Below are 15258 nucleotides of genomic sequence, written 5' to 3'. Positions count from 1 at the left end.
GAATCATCATTCTGACCTCTAGATCTGACATAATACCCATGTACGTATTGATTAGGCCCTTAGCCTTCGGTACTGCCTCTTGTTCTTTTTTTTGTGGTGAGTTTTTCTGCCTTGTCATTTTGTCCAGATAAGAATATATGAAGGAGCAAATAAAATACTAAAAGTGTGGCAAAGACCTAGGAAAATGTGCTTTAACCAAATCAGAAGAGACCCTAAATCGTGTGGGGAGATAGGGGATAAAAGAAGTTCAGAAAAAAAAATTAAGGAAAACAAATAAAGAAAAAATATAAAGAAGAAAAATATATATATATTAGACTGGTGACTAGGACAGGGTCACCCACTTAATTTTGGGAGTATTTTGGTCTCTTAGAAGAAACTACCTCCCAAAATTTTAAAGAATGAAAAACATATATAAGGGTAAACACAATGAAGGGATGGAATGACTATAAAGATGAAAATTTTTTTTTTAATTTTTAAGAAAGAGTTCATAAAGTGAGTTGGTTGGGAGTATAAAGAAAAAGAAGGTGGAGAAGATTTGCTCGGGTTGGAGACTAGAACAAGCCCTGAACTGATTTAGGGTATATTTTGATTTATTAGAAGAAGTCGTACCCCAAATTTTTTAGAAGGAAAAACCTTATGTGTATACAAAACATAAAGTTAGGTACAATGAAGAATAAAATATGACTATAATAATGAAGGTTCAAAAAAGATTATTTTTTTTAATGAAAGGTATTGTTAAGATAAACTCGTTAAAGAACGTTAAAAGAGGAAAGGGTAAAAGTAAAAAAAAAATTTAGCAGAGGAAAAAAAATAAAATTAAAAAAATAAATTAACTGCAAGACTAAAGAATCATGGGGAGAAAGCCATGAATTCCATGCTTTGCTTTCTCCTCCTCTGGAATTCTGCTGTTCTCCTTGGTAAGTGAATTTGGTCTTGGCTGGATTTCTTGTTGATCTTCTGGGGGAGGGATCTGTTGTAATGATTCTCAAGTGTCTTTGCCCGAGGCAGAATTGCACCACCTTTACCACGGGCCAGGCTAAGTAATCCGCTGGGGTTCGCTTTCGGAGCTTTTGTTCCCTGAACGCTTTCCGTAGATTTCCGGAGGATGGGAATGAAAATGGTCATCTCCCAATGTCTGGCCTAGAGGAGCTGAGAGCTTGGGGTCCCACTCCTCAGTGCGCCCTCAGAGAAAAGCGCTCAATCACTCCCGTCTCCCTGTCCTCCGGCTGCGCTCCGAGCTCACCTAGCCTGTGACCAAGCATCTCTGTCTCTGGCACACAGCTCTGCCTGCAGTGTCTGATCCACGCAGGTCCCTGAGCTCTTCCAGGGGGTGTCTCCCTGGATCTTGTGGGGTCCCCACTCACAGAGCAGTGGCCTGTGCCACGGATTATGGTTCAAGGTAACCCTGAGTTGAGAGCTCACTCCTCACCTCTGTCCCTGTAGCCGGCTTCCCCGCTCTAATACCTGGGTGCTCTGCGACACTCAGACACCCCTGATCCTTCTGTGACCCCACGGGACCTGAGGCCACGCTGAACCTGCGTGGGCTTCACCTTGGTTTAGCCTCTGGAGCGATGTCTCTCAGTGGAGCAGACGTTTATTTTTTTTTATTTTTTAATTTTTTTTTAAATTTTATTTTTTATAAACATATAATATATTTTTATCCCCAGGGGTACAGATCTGTGAATCGCCAGGTTTACACACTTCACAGCACTCACCTTAGCACATACCCTCCCCAATGTCCATAACCCCACCACCCTCTCCCTACCCCCCTCCCCCCAGCAGCCTTCAGTTTGTTTTGTGAGATTAAGAGTCACTTATGGTTTGTCTCCCTCCCAATTCCATCTTGTTTCATTTACTCTTCTCCTACCCCCTTAACCCCCCATGTTGCATCTCCACTTCCTCATATCAGGGAGATCATATGATAGTTGTCTTTCTCCGATTGACTTATTTCGCTAAGCATGATACCCTCTAGTTCCATCCATGTTGTCACGAATGGCAAGATTTCATTTTTGATGGCTGCATAGTATTCCATTGTGTATATATACCACATCTTCTTTATCCATTCGTCTGTTGATGGACATCTAGGTTCTTTCCATAGTTTGGCTATTGTAGACATTGCTGCTATAAACATTTGCAAACATGGAGCAGACTTTTAAAAGTCCTGATTTTGTGCTCCGTTGTTCCACCACTTGCCGGCAGCCGCCCCCCCCCCACGGTTTATCTTCCTCTCTCTTTGGATTCACTTCTCCACTAGTCCTACCTTTCAGAAAGTGGTTGATTTTCTGTTTCTAGACTTGTTGCTCCTCTTCTCTTTGATCTCCTGTTGGATTTGTAGGTGTTTGCAATGGTTTGATAAACTATCTAGCTGATCTCCTGCTACCTGATGTCCTCTCAGCCTGCTACTTCTCTGCCATCTTGACTCCCCCCCTCTCAGTTTTAATTTCTAATATGGTTTTTCTTTCTTTTTTTTTAAAAGATTTTATTTATTTATTTGACACAGAGAGAGATAGATCACAAGTAGGCGGAGAGGCAGGCAGAGAGCGGGGGGGGAAGCAGGCTCCCTCCTGAGCAGAGAGCCCGATGTGGGACTTGATCCCAGGACCCCGAGATCATGACCCAAGCCAAAGGGAGAGGCTTAACCGACTGAGCCACCCAGGCACCCTAATATGGTTTTTCTTAGGGTGTAAAGGTAACCAGTATCTTTACCTTCATCTTAAATGAGGCAAGGACCTTAGAATGCTTTAGCTTTGATCACAGCCCTCCCAGATTGCATGCTATTGTCTTGTTTTAGTTCTAGCTGGTTCTTCTCCATCCTTCTCCACATACAGGTGAAGTAGGCATCATTATTATCTTCACAGTTTGTGTTTGTTTTGATTTGCCTACATATTTACCAATATCTTTGCTTACTATTTTTGTATCTTAGACCTTCAATCTGAGATCATTTTTCTGTATAGAAATATATACTTTATAATATTCTTTCAGTGAGAATCTTTTGCTAGTAAATTGTCTTTGTCTGAAAATGTCTTTACAATGCCCTTGTTTTGAAAGTTGTTTTTACTGTGTGTAGAACTCTAGGGTAACAGTTAAATTCTCTTAGGACATTGACAATATTATTCCACTGGCTCCTTTCTACAGTTGTTGAGTCAGTCTAATTGTAATCTGTCATTTTTTCTTTTCTCTCTGGATGCTTTTTAAGAACAGCTTTATTGAAATGTAATTCATGTATAATATAATCTACCCTCTTAAGGTATACAATTCAGCTGGCTTTCAGTATGTTCACGGATATGTGTAACCATGAGAATAGTCAATTTTAGGACATTTTCATCACTTCAAAAACCCCAAACCCTTTATCATTCCCCTATCTTCCTATTCAGCGGTTCCTAAATAACACCTAATCTTTTTTCTGTCTTTAAAGATTTGCCTATTTTTAATCTATTTTCTGTCTCAGAGATTTGTGTATTCTGGACATTTCATATAAATGAAATCATATGTAGTCTTTTATGACTGGCTTTGTAACATAATGTTTTCAAGGTTCGTCCATGTAGCACATATCAGTGCTTCATTTTTTAACCTGTTATATTTTTTCATAACTTAAAATCTACCACCTGAACTATTTTTTTATAATATATATATTTTTAAGATTATTTTTTTATTTGACAGACAGAGATCACAAGTAGGCAGAGAGGCAGGCAGGGGTGGAGGGAAGCAGGCTCCCTGCAGGACCCTGGGATCATGTCCCGAGGTGAAGGCCGTCACTTAACCAACTGAGCCACCCATGTGTGCCTGTTCCCAGGGTGGGCCCTAAGCTTTACCATCAGCTACCCAGCTCCTACCTCTTTTTGTAGCTATTAAAGCTATAAATTCAAGATTTGTAAGGTTTGGTAGAAATTTTAAGGAGAGATCTTATTCAGTATTCAGTGTTTCCTTTTAAACTTTGTTTTTGGGAACTGCAGTTTCTTTGCTTTCATGCCAGCTCAGAAATGTACTTAAACAACTGGTTACATGGTTTAAAAAAACATTGCTGAGTTGGCAAGAAAGGTAGGGTCATTTGGGTTGTCTAATATACATTATTTTTATAAATAGTAATCAGGTGAGAAGGTCAGTAAGTTCTAAGGCCAAGGTGATTTGTTGATATAGATATTAAAATATTCTGGCATGTTATTGGGATTAGGATTAGAGTGGAAGACTGGATCAGATGCCTAAACCCTGTGGGAATTTTTGGAATTTAGTGAGAGGTTAGTAGTGAATAGATAGGGTGTAGGTTGGTTGGAGGAAATGAGGTTGGGTGGACTAAGGAAGTCTCTTTGTATACAAGAATGAAAGAGTAGTACCTTGAAGTAGCAAGAGAACGTAAGGATGCTCATCTCTCCTGCTTACCCTGTGATACACAGGAATGGATGAATGATGAGTAGCATGTGATTGACTCCTCCTTAACTTTGACATCTCTCTTAACCTCATGTTTTCCTTTTAAGATTATTTATTTATTTATTTTTAAGATTTTATTTATTCATTTGAGAGAGAGAGGCAGAGGAAGAGGAAGAAGGAGAAGCAGACTCCCCACTGAGTTTAGAGCCGATAAGGGGCTCAATCCCAGGACCTGGAAATCATGACCCGAGACAAAGGCAGATGCCTAACCATCTGAGCCACCTAGGCGCCTCTAAGATTTTTTATTTATTTAATTGAGAGAGAGAGTAGGGAGAGGGGTCCTTCATATTATTTTTATTGATAAACTAATCAAATTGCAGAACAGATGAATTCTGTATTTTAGCATACTTTGTAAAGAGTGAGAAATACTAAAAGCATGCTTTCCCCTTTCTTGTAATAGCTTAATAGACTGAGACTGAGTTCTTTTAGGTAGGGACTGAGCCTTTTATAACCCAAGAATTAGTAACACCATTCATAGCACTTAGAATGTAAACTTCCTAAGAGCAGGCCTTTTTGTCTGTTTTAGTCACTGTGCAATAAATATTTGTTTCATGAATGAATGAATGAATGAATGAATAGAAGATACTCATAAATGTTTGTCAAATCAATTGCAGTATATTTGAATAGTTTTCATGATGTTGATGCGTTTCTTACTCAGTTTGGCAAGAGGGAAGGGGACCTAGTTTTTTTCTTTACCCTTTTTCTGTCTCTCTTAAAAATATTTGTTGAAATATGATACATGTAAAGAAAATAGCTTGTATCATAAGTGATCAGCTCAATTAATTATCCTAAACTGAATGCATTTGTATAAACATCACCCCGATCAAGAAGTAGGAAACCCAACTTTTAGAAGTGTTACTTCTAACAACATGCCAGACATGCCAGAAGTGTTACTTCTTAAAGTAACATTTTCATGTAATTTGGTGGGAGCCTGACTCTTTAGTGACTCAGAAACAATGGTTACTATTTGTCAGAAAGGCAATTGTAAAGTCTTAGATGTGTATGATGTGATTAAAATAGAACATCAGATTTACTATAATGCTGGAGCCTAGAGCAAGTGATTGTGTGACACTCATTTTATATCTAACAGGACAAATTGTGTTGCTAATGGTTTATATCCTAGGGATGTAAGGTTTTGAGTTTTTTAACGGATAGTTAACTGTATTTTGTATAGGATATTTTAAACTTGGTCATATTATATGTTCTTCTCTTTTAAAAAAAATCCTGTATCTTGGGGCACCTGGGTGGCTCAGTGGGTTAAGCCTCTGCCTTCAGCTCAGGTCATGATCTCAGGGTCCTGGGATCGAGCCCCACATCGGGCTCTCTGCTTAGCAGGGATCCTGCTTCCTCCTCTCTCTCTCTGCCTGCCTCTCTGCCTACTTGTGATCTCTGTCAAATAAATAAATAAAATATTTAAAAAATCCTGTATCTAAATTCATGCTTCTTACAAGTATGTCCAAAATCTGAAACCACTTCTAAGTAGAGGATAGGCAATATAGAATGCTGTACTTTGGACTTTAAAGTTTTGATTCGTGATACAAGTTTGTATAAAGAAAGTCTTTGCTTTCATTGTCTTCTCTAGTTCCAATACATAATTTACTTTTTTGATTTCCTAACATCTAAGGCAAGTGTTGGCAAATTTTTTCTTAAAGTGCCAGGAAGTAAATATTCAGATGTAAGGGCCATACTACCTCTCACAACTACTTACTCCACTGGTGTAGTGTGAAAGCAGCTATAGACAATACATAAGCAACTGAGACAGTGTTCAATAAAACTTTATTTATAATAACCAGTGCTGGACTGGATTTGACCCACAGGTTGTTTACTCATCACTGTAGTAGATTATTTCCTTGTCTGATAAACAGGTGTTCTTAATTTAACGATCTCTAATTTATGGAGGGTTTTTCTTTTATGTTTTATTTTGTAGCTATCATTTTCTTTTCTGAAAGAGAAAAACTGCTACCCTCTGGTCATAAAGATTTTCTCTTATGTTTTTTTCTAGAACAGGTAGTGGTAAACTTTTCCTGTAAAGGGCCAGATAGTAAATATTTTAGGCTTTGTAGGCCATAGAGTCTGTCACAACTCTGTCACAACTGTTACTCTGTCACAACTACTCAGCTCTGCTGTTGTAGTCAGAAAGCAGCTATAGATAATTCATAAATGAATGCGTGTGGCTATGTTCCAGTAAAACTTGATTCACTAAAACATGAACTGTAGTTTGCTGACCCATGGTCTAGAATAAAACCTCAACAAGTGGACCCTCAAAATGAAACGGTACAAAGGAACCAATCATTCAGTAACCTAAGTAACAAATTTGTTGCATGTATGTTATTTGCCAAACAGAGCTAAATGGTTAATTAAATTATGGTATATCCACTCCCAGGAATACTAACATCATTGAAAATGATCATTTGAAGACTAAACAACTTGGGAAAATGCTTTTTTTTTTTAGATTTAAAAAAAATTATTTGACAGAGAGAGAGAGATAGAGAGAGAGAGAGCACAAGTAAGCAGAGGGGCAGGCAGAGGGAGGGGGGGAAGCAGGCTCCCTGCCCAGCAGAGAGCCCCATGTGGGGCTCGATCCCAGGACCCTGAGATCATGACCCGAGCCGAAGGCAGAGGCTCAACCCACTGAGCCACCCAGGCGCCCAGGAAAATGCTTTTTAAAAAGATTTTATTTATCTGACAAAGAGAGACAGAGAGAACAAGCAGGGAGGAGGAGCAGAGGGAGAGGAAGAAGCAGATTCCCTGCTGAGCAGGGAGCCTGATGCAGGGCTCTATCCCAGGACCCTGGGATAATGACCTGAGCCAAAGGCAGACACTTGACCAACTGAGCTACCCAGGCGTCCCAGAATAATGCTTTTAAGTGGGGAATCAAGATAAAAGTTTTAAGTTTATGTCATAATAAATATGGACTACTGGAGGGGGGAATACATGAATTTTTGTTAGATTGGAGGATCTTTTTCTGTTTTTCAAGTTGTCTGCAGTGTTTCTATATTCCAAAAGTACCTTAATATGGTATAATGAGATACCAATGAACACTATTGGCTTTTACCACTATGTTGTAGTATGAAAAATGGAAGCTTTTAGAACTATTGTTCAGCAAAATCCTGAAGCCTTTTTACTTAATCAGTAGAAGATTGACATTTGAGGAAAATGTGTTGCCACTCTGTTCAAGATATATTGTCATTTCTCTTTTTAAATTTTTCATATTTTAACAGTGCCCTTATGTCTGCCATTTGTTATATTTACTTACCAAAAAAGAGAATGGTGAGTATTTTCATTCCAGTTATATTACATTTACTCTGTAGAATTAGCATTTGTATTGGCCTTTATAAAGTTAACTAGTAGCATTAGTTCTATGTCAAGATTTTGTGGGAATTGTATTTTAGTACTTTTAGAGCATCTGCTTACTGGTTTAACTGAACAGGGTATTTATATTTTTGATGTGTTGTAAGAAGGTGCTATATGAGCCACATAGTTTGTTTTTATTTTGAACCCCATGTGTTGTACTTTTTTTTACCTTTTCTAGTCAAACCATTTCGGGTGAGAAAATTGCTTGATCTTCAGGCCAAAATGGTGAGTATTAAAAAGCCCTAAAATTGGCCAGTGTACTCTGTGTTACTGGGCTTTGGGGAATATAAAATTGAATGAGTCATGATCTTCAAGGAACTTACTGTGTGGGGAGCTTAGTCAATGGAATAAAAAATCAGAGTAAGATTGGATTCAAGAAGGAGTGGTGATGATTGAGAGAAATTTTAACGAATTAATATGATTTAACTAGGCCAAGAAGGAAGAGAAGGGCAGAGGGAACAGTATAAATAAAGACACATAGATGGCAAACAGCAAAACTGTTTAGGGAACTGGGTTGCCATTGCTGGAAAACAAGTGTCAGGAGTAATTAAAAACTTCCTCTATTTAAGTAACATGGCTGGTTTGTTTGTTTGTTTGCTTAAGTTTTTGTGGATATGATCTAGGAAAGCATTCCTTTCTAGACACATAAACTTCATAATATTCCCTGACTGTTATCTCTTGTCCTTACAGCTCTCTTACATTGTTATTTCCACTATACCTGTCAGGTAACAGAAGTCTATGAAGCTTTGAGTATGAAACAGTAGGAAGTTGTAGTGTCTATCCTAACTGTTGGAGCCTGCATGATCTACCTGAAGGCATTCAAATTTAATGAAAAGCACAAACACATGTGCACATTCATGCTTCTCCAGTGCATGTAACATGCTTTCCTGTTAGGACAATTCAACGATCATTGTTTCATAGCTCCCTGTTTTGGTTCTATCAGTGCAATATCTTCTCTAAGTTCTCTGAAGGTGTCAGTGATAATGTTTCTGTCCAAATTGAATTATATTTCACAGTAATATGAATGGTGAAGAAGTTGTACATTTTTCCATGTGAACAGCAAAGTATTTCAGAGGACTACTGAAAATTCTTAGCATAAATAAGATCTTATCGATTTGTATTAACTGAAACAACAGCATATGTTCAAGTATAGAAAATGATTTAGTACATGATTGTATAAAAATTTTAAACCCAGACATTGAATGTATGACTTCATTAATAACATTTTATATAGTATATTATTAAATTATCCCATTCTCAATGGCCATTTATAGAGATGCATTTTTAAAAGATTTTAATTCATTTGAGAGAGAGAGAGCGAGAGCATGAGCAAGGGGGAGGGTCAGAGACAGTGGAAAAGCAGACTACCTGCTGAGCAGGGAGCCCGACGTGGGGTTCCATCCCAGGCCCCTGTGATCATGACCTGAGCCAAAGGCAGACACTTAACCAACTGAGCCACCCAGGCACCCCTATAAAGGTGCATTTATAATTGTTTTAATTAGCTGAATTTTGGTGAATTTGGTTAAGTCCAACAATATCAAACCAAGAAGGCATAGTGTGCTTACATGTGGTTACAGGCATAATCTGCATGTTAGAGCAAATAAATTGAATATGTGAATTTCTGACACCTGCAATGGCATGTATCTCCTCTATACCCATTCATACCCATAATTCCTGATCCATGAATGAAACAAAATACAGAAATTGTCTTTCTGGAGGCAAACATGAATGGTGGGAAGTGGAGCAGGCATGTTGTTATCATACATACACCAGGCTCTGTTGAGACCAGTTTTTGGAACAGAGGTGGGGAGTTAGCTCTCCCCTGAGGGTTGGTAAGAATGGTTTCTAGGATTCTCCTCTCTACCCAGCATGAGCCTATGTGACTTGGGCTATGATTTTTTTCCCCCTATTTCCAGCTTTGTCTCTGCTTCCTCAGAATTCCTTTCTTTAGTTAGTTTGGTCTTTCATAGCAGAGGCCTTCTCAAATGCCTGGCAAACCTTGTTTTTCCATATTTAATAGTAAAGAACTAAAATGGTAATTGGAAGGTTTTGCATGTGAGCAGGACTTGTTCATTGTAGGATCTTGATGTTTCACTAGGGAGCCCCATAGATGGCTGTGTCACTTTCCCTGGAGAGGAATTCTCTTATTTCCTGCCTAGGGGTTGTATTAGGCTTCTCTAGAGAAACAGAACCAATAGGATGCATGTATAGATATATAGAAGGGTATTTATTATAAGGAATTGACTTGTATGATCGTGAAGCTAGCAAGTCCATAGTCTGTGGGGGGCCAACAGGCTAGAGACCCTGGAGAGCTGATGTTTCAGTTTGAGTCCAAAGGCAGTCTGCTGTAGAACCAGAAAGAGCTGGTGTTACAGATACTCTTTTAAAGTAGGCTGCTGGAGAATTCTTTCTTGCTTGGGAGAGGCTGGTCTCTTTGTTCTATAAGGGCTTTCAACTGATTGAATGAGGGCCACCCACATTATGAAGGGCAGTCTACTCAAAGTCCATCAATTTAAGTGTTAATCTCATGTAAAACACTCTCACAGGTGCACCCCAAATAATGTTTGACTAAATATCTGGGCACTCTGGGACCCAGCCAAGTTGACATATAAAATTTACCATCATAGGTTATAAACTTGACTACTAGCCCCATGGGATGTAAGCAGTGAAAGGGGGTGAGGAAGGAATTTGGGGCTGTACTTCTTACTTAGGTTTTCAACCAATCCTGTTTTCTGCCTCTTGTAATTCTGCTACCTCCACTTTTCAGAGGTATCTGGTCCCTCAAATTCTTGAGCCTTTTTGAGAGTTCTCAAATCTGAATCTGCTGCTTTTGAGCCTTTTTCTGTTGCTACTTTAGGTTTTGTTTTCTCTGTTTTGCTAAATTCACTACTCTTTGTCCATTTTCTTTTCATTCTAGGCTCTAAAATCTTTTAGGGATCTTTTCATTTGCTGTTGTGTCTTCTCTTGTTCTCTTTGAATGTGTGCTTTATGCCTTTTTCATTCCTTTAGTTTTCAGTGGGGCTTTTGGGGGCTTTAAATCCATATGTTCAATATGCCATGTTTAACTGGAATTCTTTTTAAAAAAGCAGAGAATGTTAACTTTTTAACAACTAAGATATATTCATTTAACTAGACAATAAATGCTAAAGGTCTCTCCTCTACTAAATATTTGCTCTATCAAAAAACGTTCCAAGTCAAAACAAACACTTATACTAATTGACAATGAGTACAGAGATTGGAAGGTTTTTAGCATAGATAAACTGGATTATTTTGGTTTTGTTATAACAAATTTAATTTCAAGAAGCTGTTACAGGGGCGCCTGGGTGGCTCAGTGAGTTAAAGCCTCTGCTTTCGGCTCAGGTCATGATCCCAGGGTCCTGGGATCGAGCCCCACATCGGGCTCTCTGCTCAGCAGGGAGCCTGCTTCCCTCTCTCTCTCTGCCTGCCTGTCTGCCTACTTGTGATCTCTGTCAAATAAATGAATAAAATCTTTAAAAAAGAAGCTGTTATAAAAATAAGAATACTGTATTTCTAAGCCCCATTTCTGCCTTCCTTATTTTGAACAGTATTTGATTCAACAAAATTGTCATATAATAAAAGCAGTTTGGTTATTTTCTTGGAATTCATTTTAGTGGTATGCTTTCTCTGGATAGCCAGATATATCTAACACAGGTATCCAGCAGTAAAGACTTCTGTCATTATAATATTAATGTTTATATTAAGACTTGTTTTAGTTCTATCAAGCTGCTTGACCACTGCAGTTGTTGGATTTCCTAGTTAATTTTCCAGGAACTATGATAATAAGATTTTAATATTTCTTTTGCCCTGTTTTCTTGGCTTCCCTTTTTGTCTTCCCACCTTTCTGTCTAAATCAAGAATGAATCAACTTTGAGTCCTGAGTATGCTACCAGTGAATGTAAGCCATGCTAGCAGTATAAGTGGTAGACCTAAGGCATGGACAGAGAAGAAGAGAGAAAATATAAAAAGTAAAGTAGGAGAAAAGGTCATAAAAGAGAAGTCCACAGGCTGGCGAGGGTAGTTTTATGACCGTTGATTTAAATGTCTGGTTATTTATTCTTTGATTTTCTTTTTTAAAAAAAGATTTTATTTATTTATTCAACAGAGAGAGACACTGTGAGAGAGGGAACACAAGCAAGGGGAGTGGGAGAGGGAGAAGCAGGCTTCCCACTGAGTAGGGAGCCTGATGTGGGGCTCGATTCCAGGACCCTGAGATCATGACCTGAGCCAAAGGCAGATACTTAATGACTGAGCCACCCAGGCACCCCTATTCTTTGATTTTCTATATCATCTTCCTATACCATATCACATAGTAAAATTAGGACACTTAATCTGTTTACTTTATCATTACTTTTTTTCCTTATGCCATAGGGTTGAAAATTGAAAATTTTCAATTTTCCTATTTCATTTCAGGGAATGCAGCCTCATCTCCAGGCTTTGTTGTCATTGTATAAGTTCTTTGCTCCTACGTTGATTTCTGTAACTTTGCCTGCAAGGAAGAAGGTAAGGGATTAAGGAGTGGTAAGTCATATTGAGATTGAAATGTGTTATTTTTTAAGTCAATTTGCAGATTTGAACTGAAATGTTTACAGCATACTGTTTTAAGATCTAGTATTGCAGGGATGCTTGGGTGTCTCATTCGGTTAAGTATCTGCCTTTGGCTCAGGTCATAATCCCAGAGTCCTGGGATCGAGTCCCATGTCGGGCTTCCTGCTTGGCAGGGAGCCTGCTTCTCCCTCTGCCTGCCACTCCCCTGCTTGTGTTCTTTTCTATCTCTCTGACAAATAAATAAATAAAATCTTAAAAAAAAAAGATCTAGTATTGCAGCACTGTTTCTGGAAAGTTTTTTTAGGGATTGGAACTTTGTTTTGATTCTATTTGATGTATTTAATAGATTCTTGATCAGAAAAAAACCTAAATGGATTTGCATGGCTGCAAAATGTTTCATAATTAATATGCTTTCAGTTAATGAACAGTTTGGGATTTTATATTGCTTTGGGTTATGGGTACCTACTCATGTACTTTAATCCAATTTTTTATAGATCTATTTTAAGAATTCAGAGAATTTGTGGAAAGCAGCTCTATTTGCTGTGAGGCAAAGGAATCAGGGACCCCCTCCTGAACCTCTAAAATTGATGTTAGGTCCAGGTCAAGTCCGTCCTGTAAAAAGGGTAAGTATTTAATAGCCCAGATGATTTGTGCACGTTCTTTTCTTAAATCCAAACAATAAACATTCAGATGTTTGAAGAGATTGTAGATATTTAAATACATTTCAACTGCCCAGGATTCTATGCAAACCACATTCAGACCTCATTAATTGAACAACCTCAACAATTGCTTTTACATTTAGTTTGTAGTCTGTTTAGTCTATTGATAGATTGTTTTATTGTCTTTCTTCTTTAGAAATGGAATTCTTACTCAGTTATACCAGTGCTAAATTCTAGTAGCTGCATTAAAGAATGTGGGAAAAAAGAGAGGACTCTTTCTGATTATCTCAGTAGCAATGAATCGTTTCCACTAGAACAGCTTAAAAGCTTCCCTCAGCTCTTACAGAACATCCACTGCTTAGAGGTATGGGACTGGACCATGTGCTTATCTGCATTTTTCATTTGATTTTCATACCCTTTATTTTTGTTATATATTTGCTTTCTGATGATTTCCTTGTTGCTATAACCTACTTTTCATATACTTACAGTTGACTTATCTCTTTGCAGCTGCCTTCTCAGATGGGTGCAGTGTTGAACAACTCTCTGTTACTTCACTATCTTAACTGTGTCAAAGATGAGTCTATCTTACTGAGGCTTTATCACTGGTTGAGTCAAACATTACAAGAAGGTAAAAATTGTTATTAAAAGCATTAGGTGAATGAGGAAGGAACAAAATAGTTCATATCTTTTATAAGGGTAACAAATTCTAAATAGGAGGAGGCTTTATATGCTGTAACTATTTCTCTGATAATCATATATTTAGAGCTGCTATGCTTTCCTTGTAATTTTAGGAGACAATAAGAAAGGGGGTGTGTTGTTAAGGAAACATTGCTGGATGGCCACCTAAACTCACTGTGTGTCTCCATTTTGATCACCATCACATTCCAAAGCCTCTTCATCTATATATGTCTAGAAACTTACTGTTCAGGCCCCGGAATCATCAGACTAGTGCTAAACACACTCAGAGAAGACTAATATATAAGTCAGAATATCAACTTACTATTTTATAATAGAAGTAATTCTTTTTGGTGACCAAAATGTTCATGTCTGCCAACAATAGTATCTCCTTTCTGCCATCAGTATAGATGAGAGCCAAATTAGTCATTAGAAGATTTCTTAACTACAGAATTGAAGGAAAGAGCAATAAGGGAGTTTTTCATCCAGGCCGTAGTAAATAAAGCCTGATCATTGTATTCCTCTAAGGGGGTCAGTTTCTCTAGAGATCGTATTTCTGTTGACCGGATTGTTTCTTTCTTGGGTAAGCAACTCCTGACTCTTGAAGTATTTATTTACTTATTTATTTGTAATTTTTAAAAAAGATTTTATTTATTCATTTGACAGAGAGAGAGAGAGATCACAAGTAGGCAGAGCAGCAGGCAGAGAGAGAGGGGGAAGCAGGCTCCCTGCCAAGCAGAGAGCCCAATGTGGGGCTTGATCTCAGGACCCTGAGATCATGACCTGAGCTGAAGGCAGAGGCTTAACCCACTGAGCCATTCAGGTGCCCCGTCTTGAAGTATTTAAAGTTGGTTTTAGTTAGTTCCAGGCTAATTCTCCTTTTCCTGCTCAGTTTTTCTTTAGATTGGATATGATATAATTAGATTACCACTTACTAAAAGTCATACCTGTATAGTCTTTTGGACTACTATGTGACTGAAGCTAATCACATTTATTTTTTTTTAAATGTTTTATTTATTTATTTGAGAGAGAGACAGTGAGAAAGAGCATGAGTGAGGAGAAGGTCAGAGGGAGAAACAGACTCCCCATGAGCTGGGAGCCCGATGTGGGACTCGATCCGGGACTCCAGGATCATGACCTGAGTTGAAGGCTGTCGCTCAACCAACTGAGCCACCCAGGCGCCCTGCTAATCACATTTATTATATATCAGTTTTACTAGTTTATTTTTTCACTGTAAGCTTTCCCTATATCATTAAGTTCTTGAGAAACATCTCACTATCACTTCCACCTACCTGTTACAGTCTGTAGTGCAAGTTGGTTAGGGTGTATAAGACTAATTACTTGTTTGTATTTGTCACATCACTTTAGAAAAGTGGTAATTATTTGTATAGTTTTTATTGTCATTCACCCAGATACTTATGTTTAATATTTCTGTTCCAGAGTGCATTTGGTACAAGATGAATAATTATGAACATGGAAAACAATTTACCAACTTCCTGGACACTATCATCAGGGCACAGTGCTTCTTACAAGTAAGGTTCCACTTTCTTCATATATACTCCACCACTTCTTACTAAAA

At 38.1% G+C, this 15258-nt stretch overlaps 1 protein-coding gene across 3 annotated transcripts in view; it reads left to right on the top strand.

Annotated features, from left to right (window-relative positions):
- The window catches only part of CENPI (centromere protein I), a 98088-nt gene that overhangs the window by 18724 nt on the left and 64106 nt on the right, over window positions 1-15258 (top strand). For all 3 annotated transcript variants that reach the window (XM_032881761.1, XM_032881759.1, XM_032881762.1), the window contains 7 exons: window positions 7647-7695; window positions 7958-8004; window positions 12211-12300; window positions 12840-12968; window positions 13201-13368; window positions 13512-13632; window positions 15120-15211. In XM_032881761.1, coding sequence (XP_032737652.1) covers window positions 7647-7695; window positions 7958-8004; window positions 12211-12300; window positions 12840-12968; window positions 13201-13368; window positions 13512-13632; window positions 15120-15211 — 696 coding nt within the window. The remainder of the gene's footprint in view (window positions 1-7646; window positions 7696-7957; window positions 8005-12210; window positions 12301-12839; window positions 12969-13200; window positions 13369-13511; window positions 13633-15119; window positions 15212-15258) is intronic.

Source organism: Lontra canadensis, unplaced genomic scaffold, assembly GCF_010015895.1.
Source record: "Lontra canadensis isolate GAN:19392208 unplaced genomic scaffold, GSC_riverotter_1.0 scaffold77, whole genome shotgun sequence".
Classification (NCBI taxonomy): domain Eukaryota; kingdom Metazoa; phylum Chordata; class Mammalia; order Carnivora; family Mustelidae; genus Lontra; species Lontra canadensis.
The sequence above is the reverse complement of the archived record's forward strand: the minus strand, read 5'-3'. Positions and strand labels throughout refer to the sequence as shown.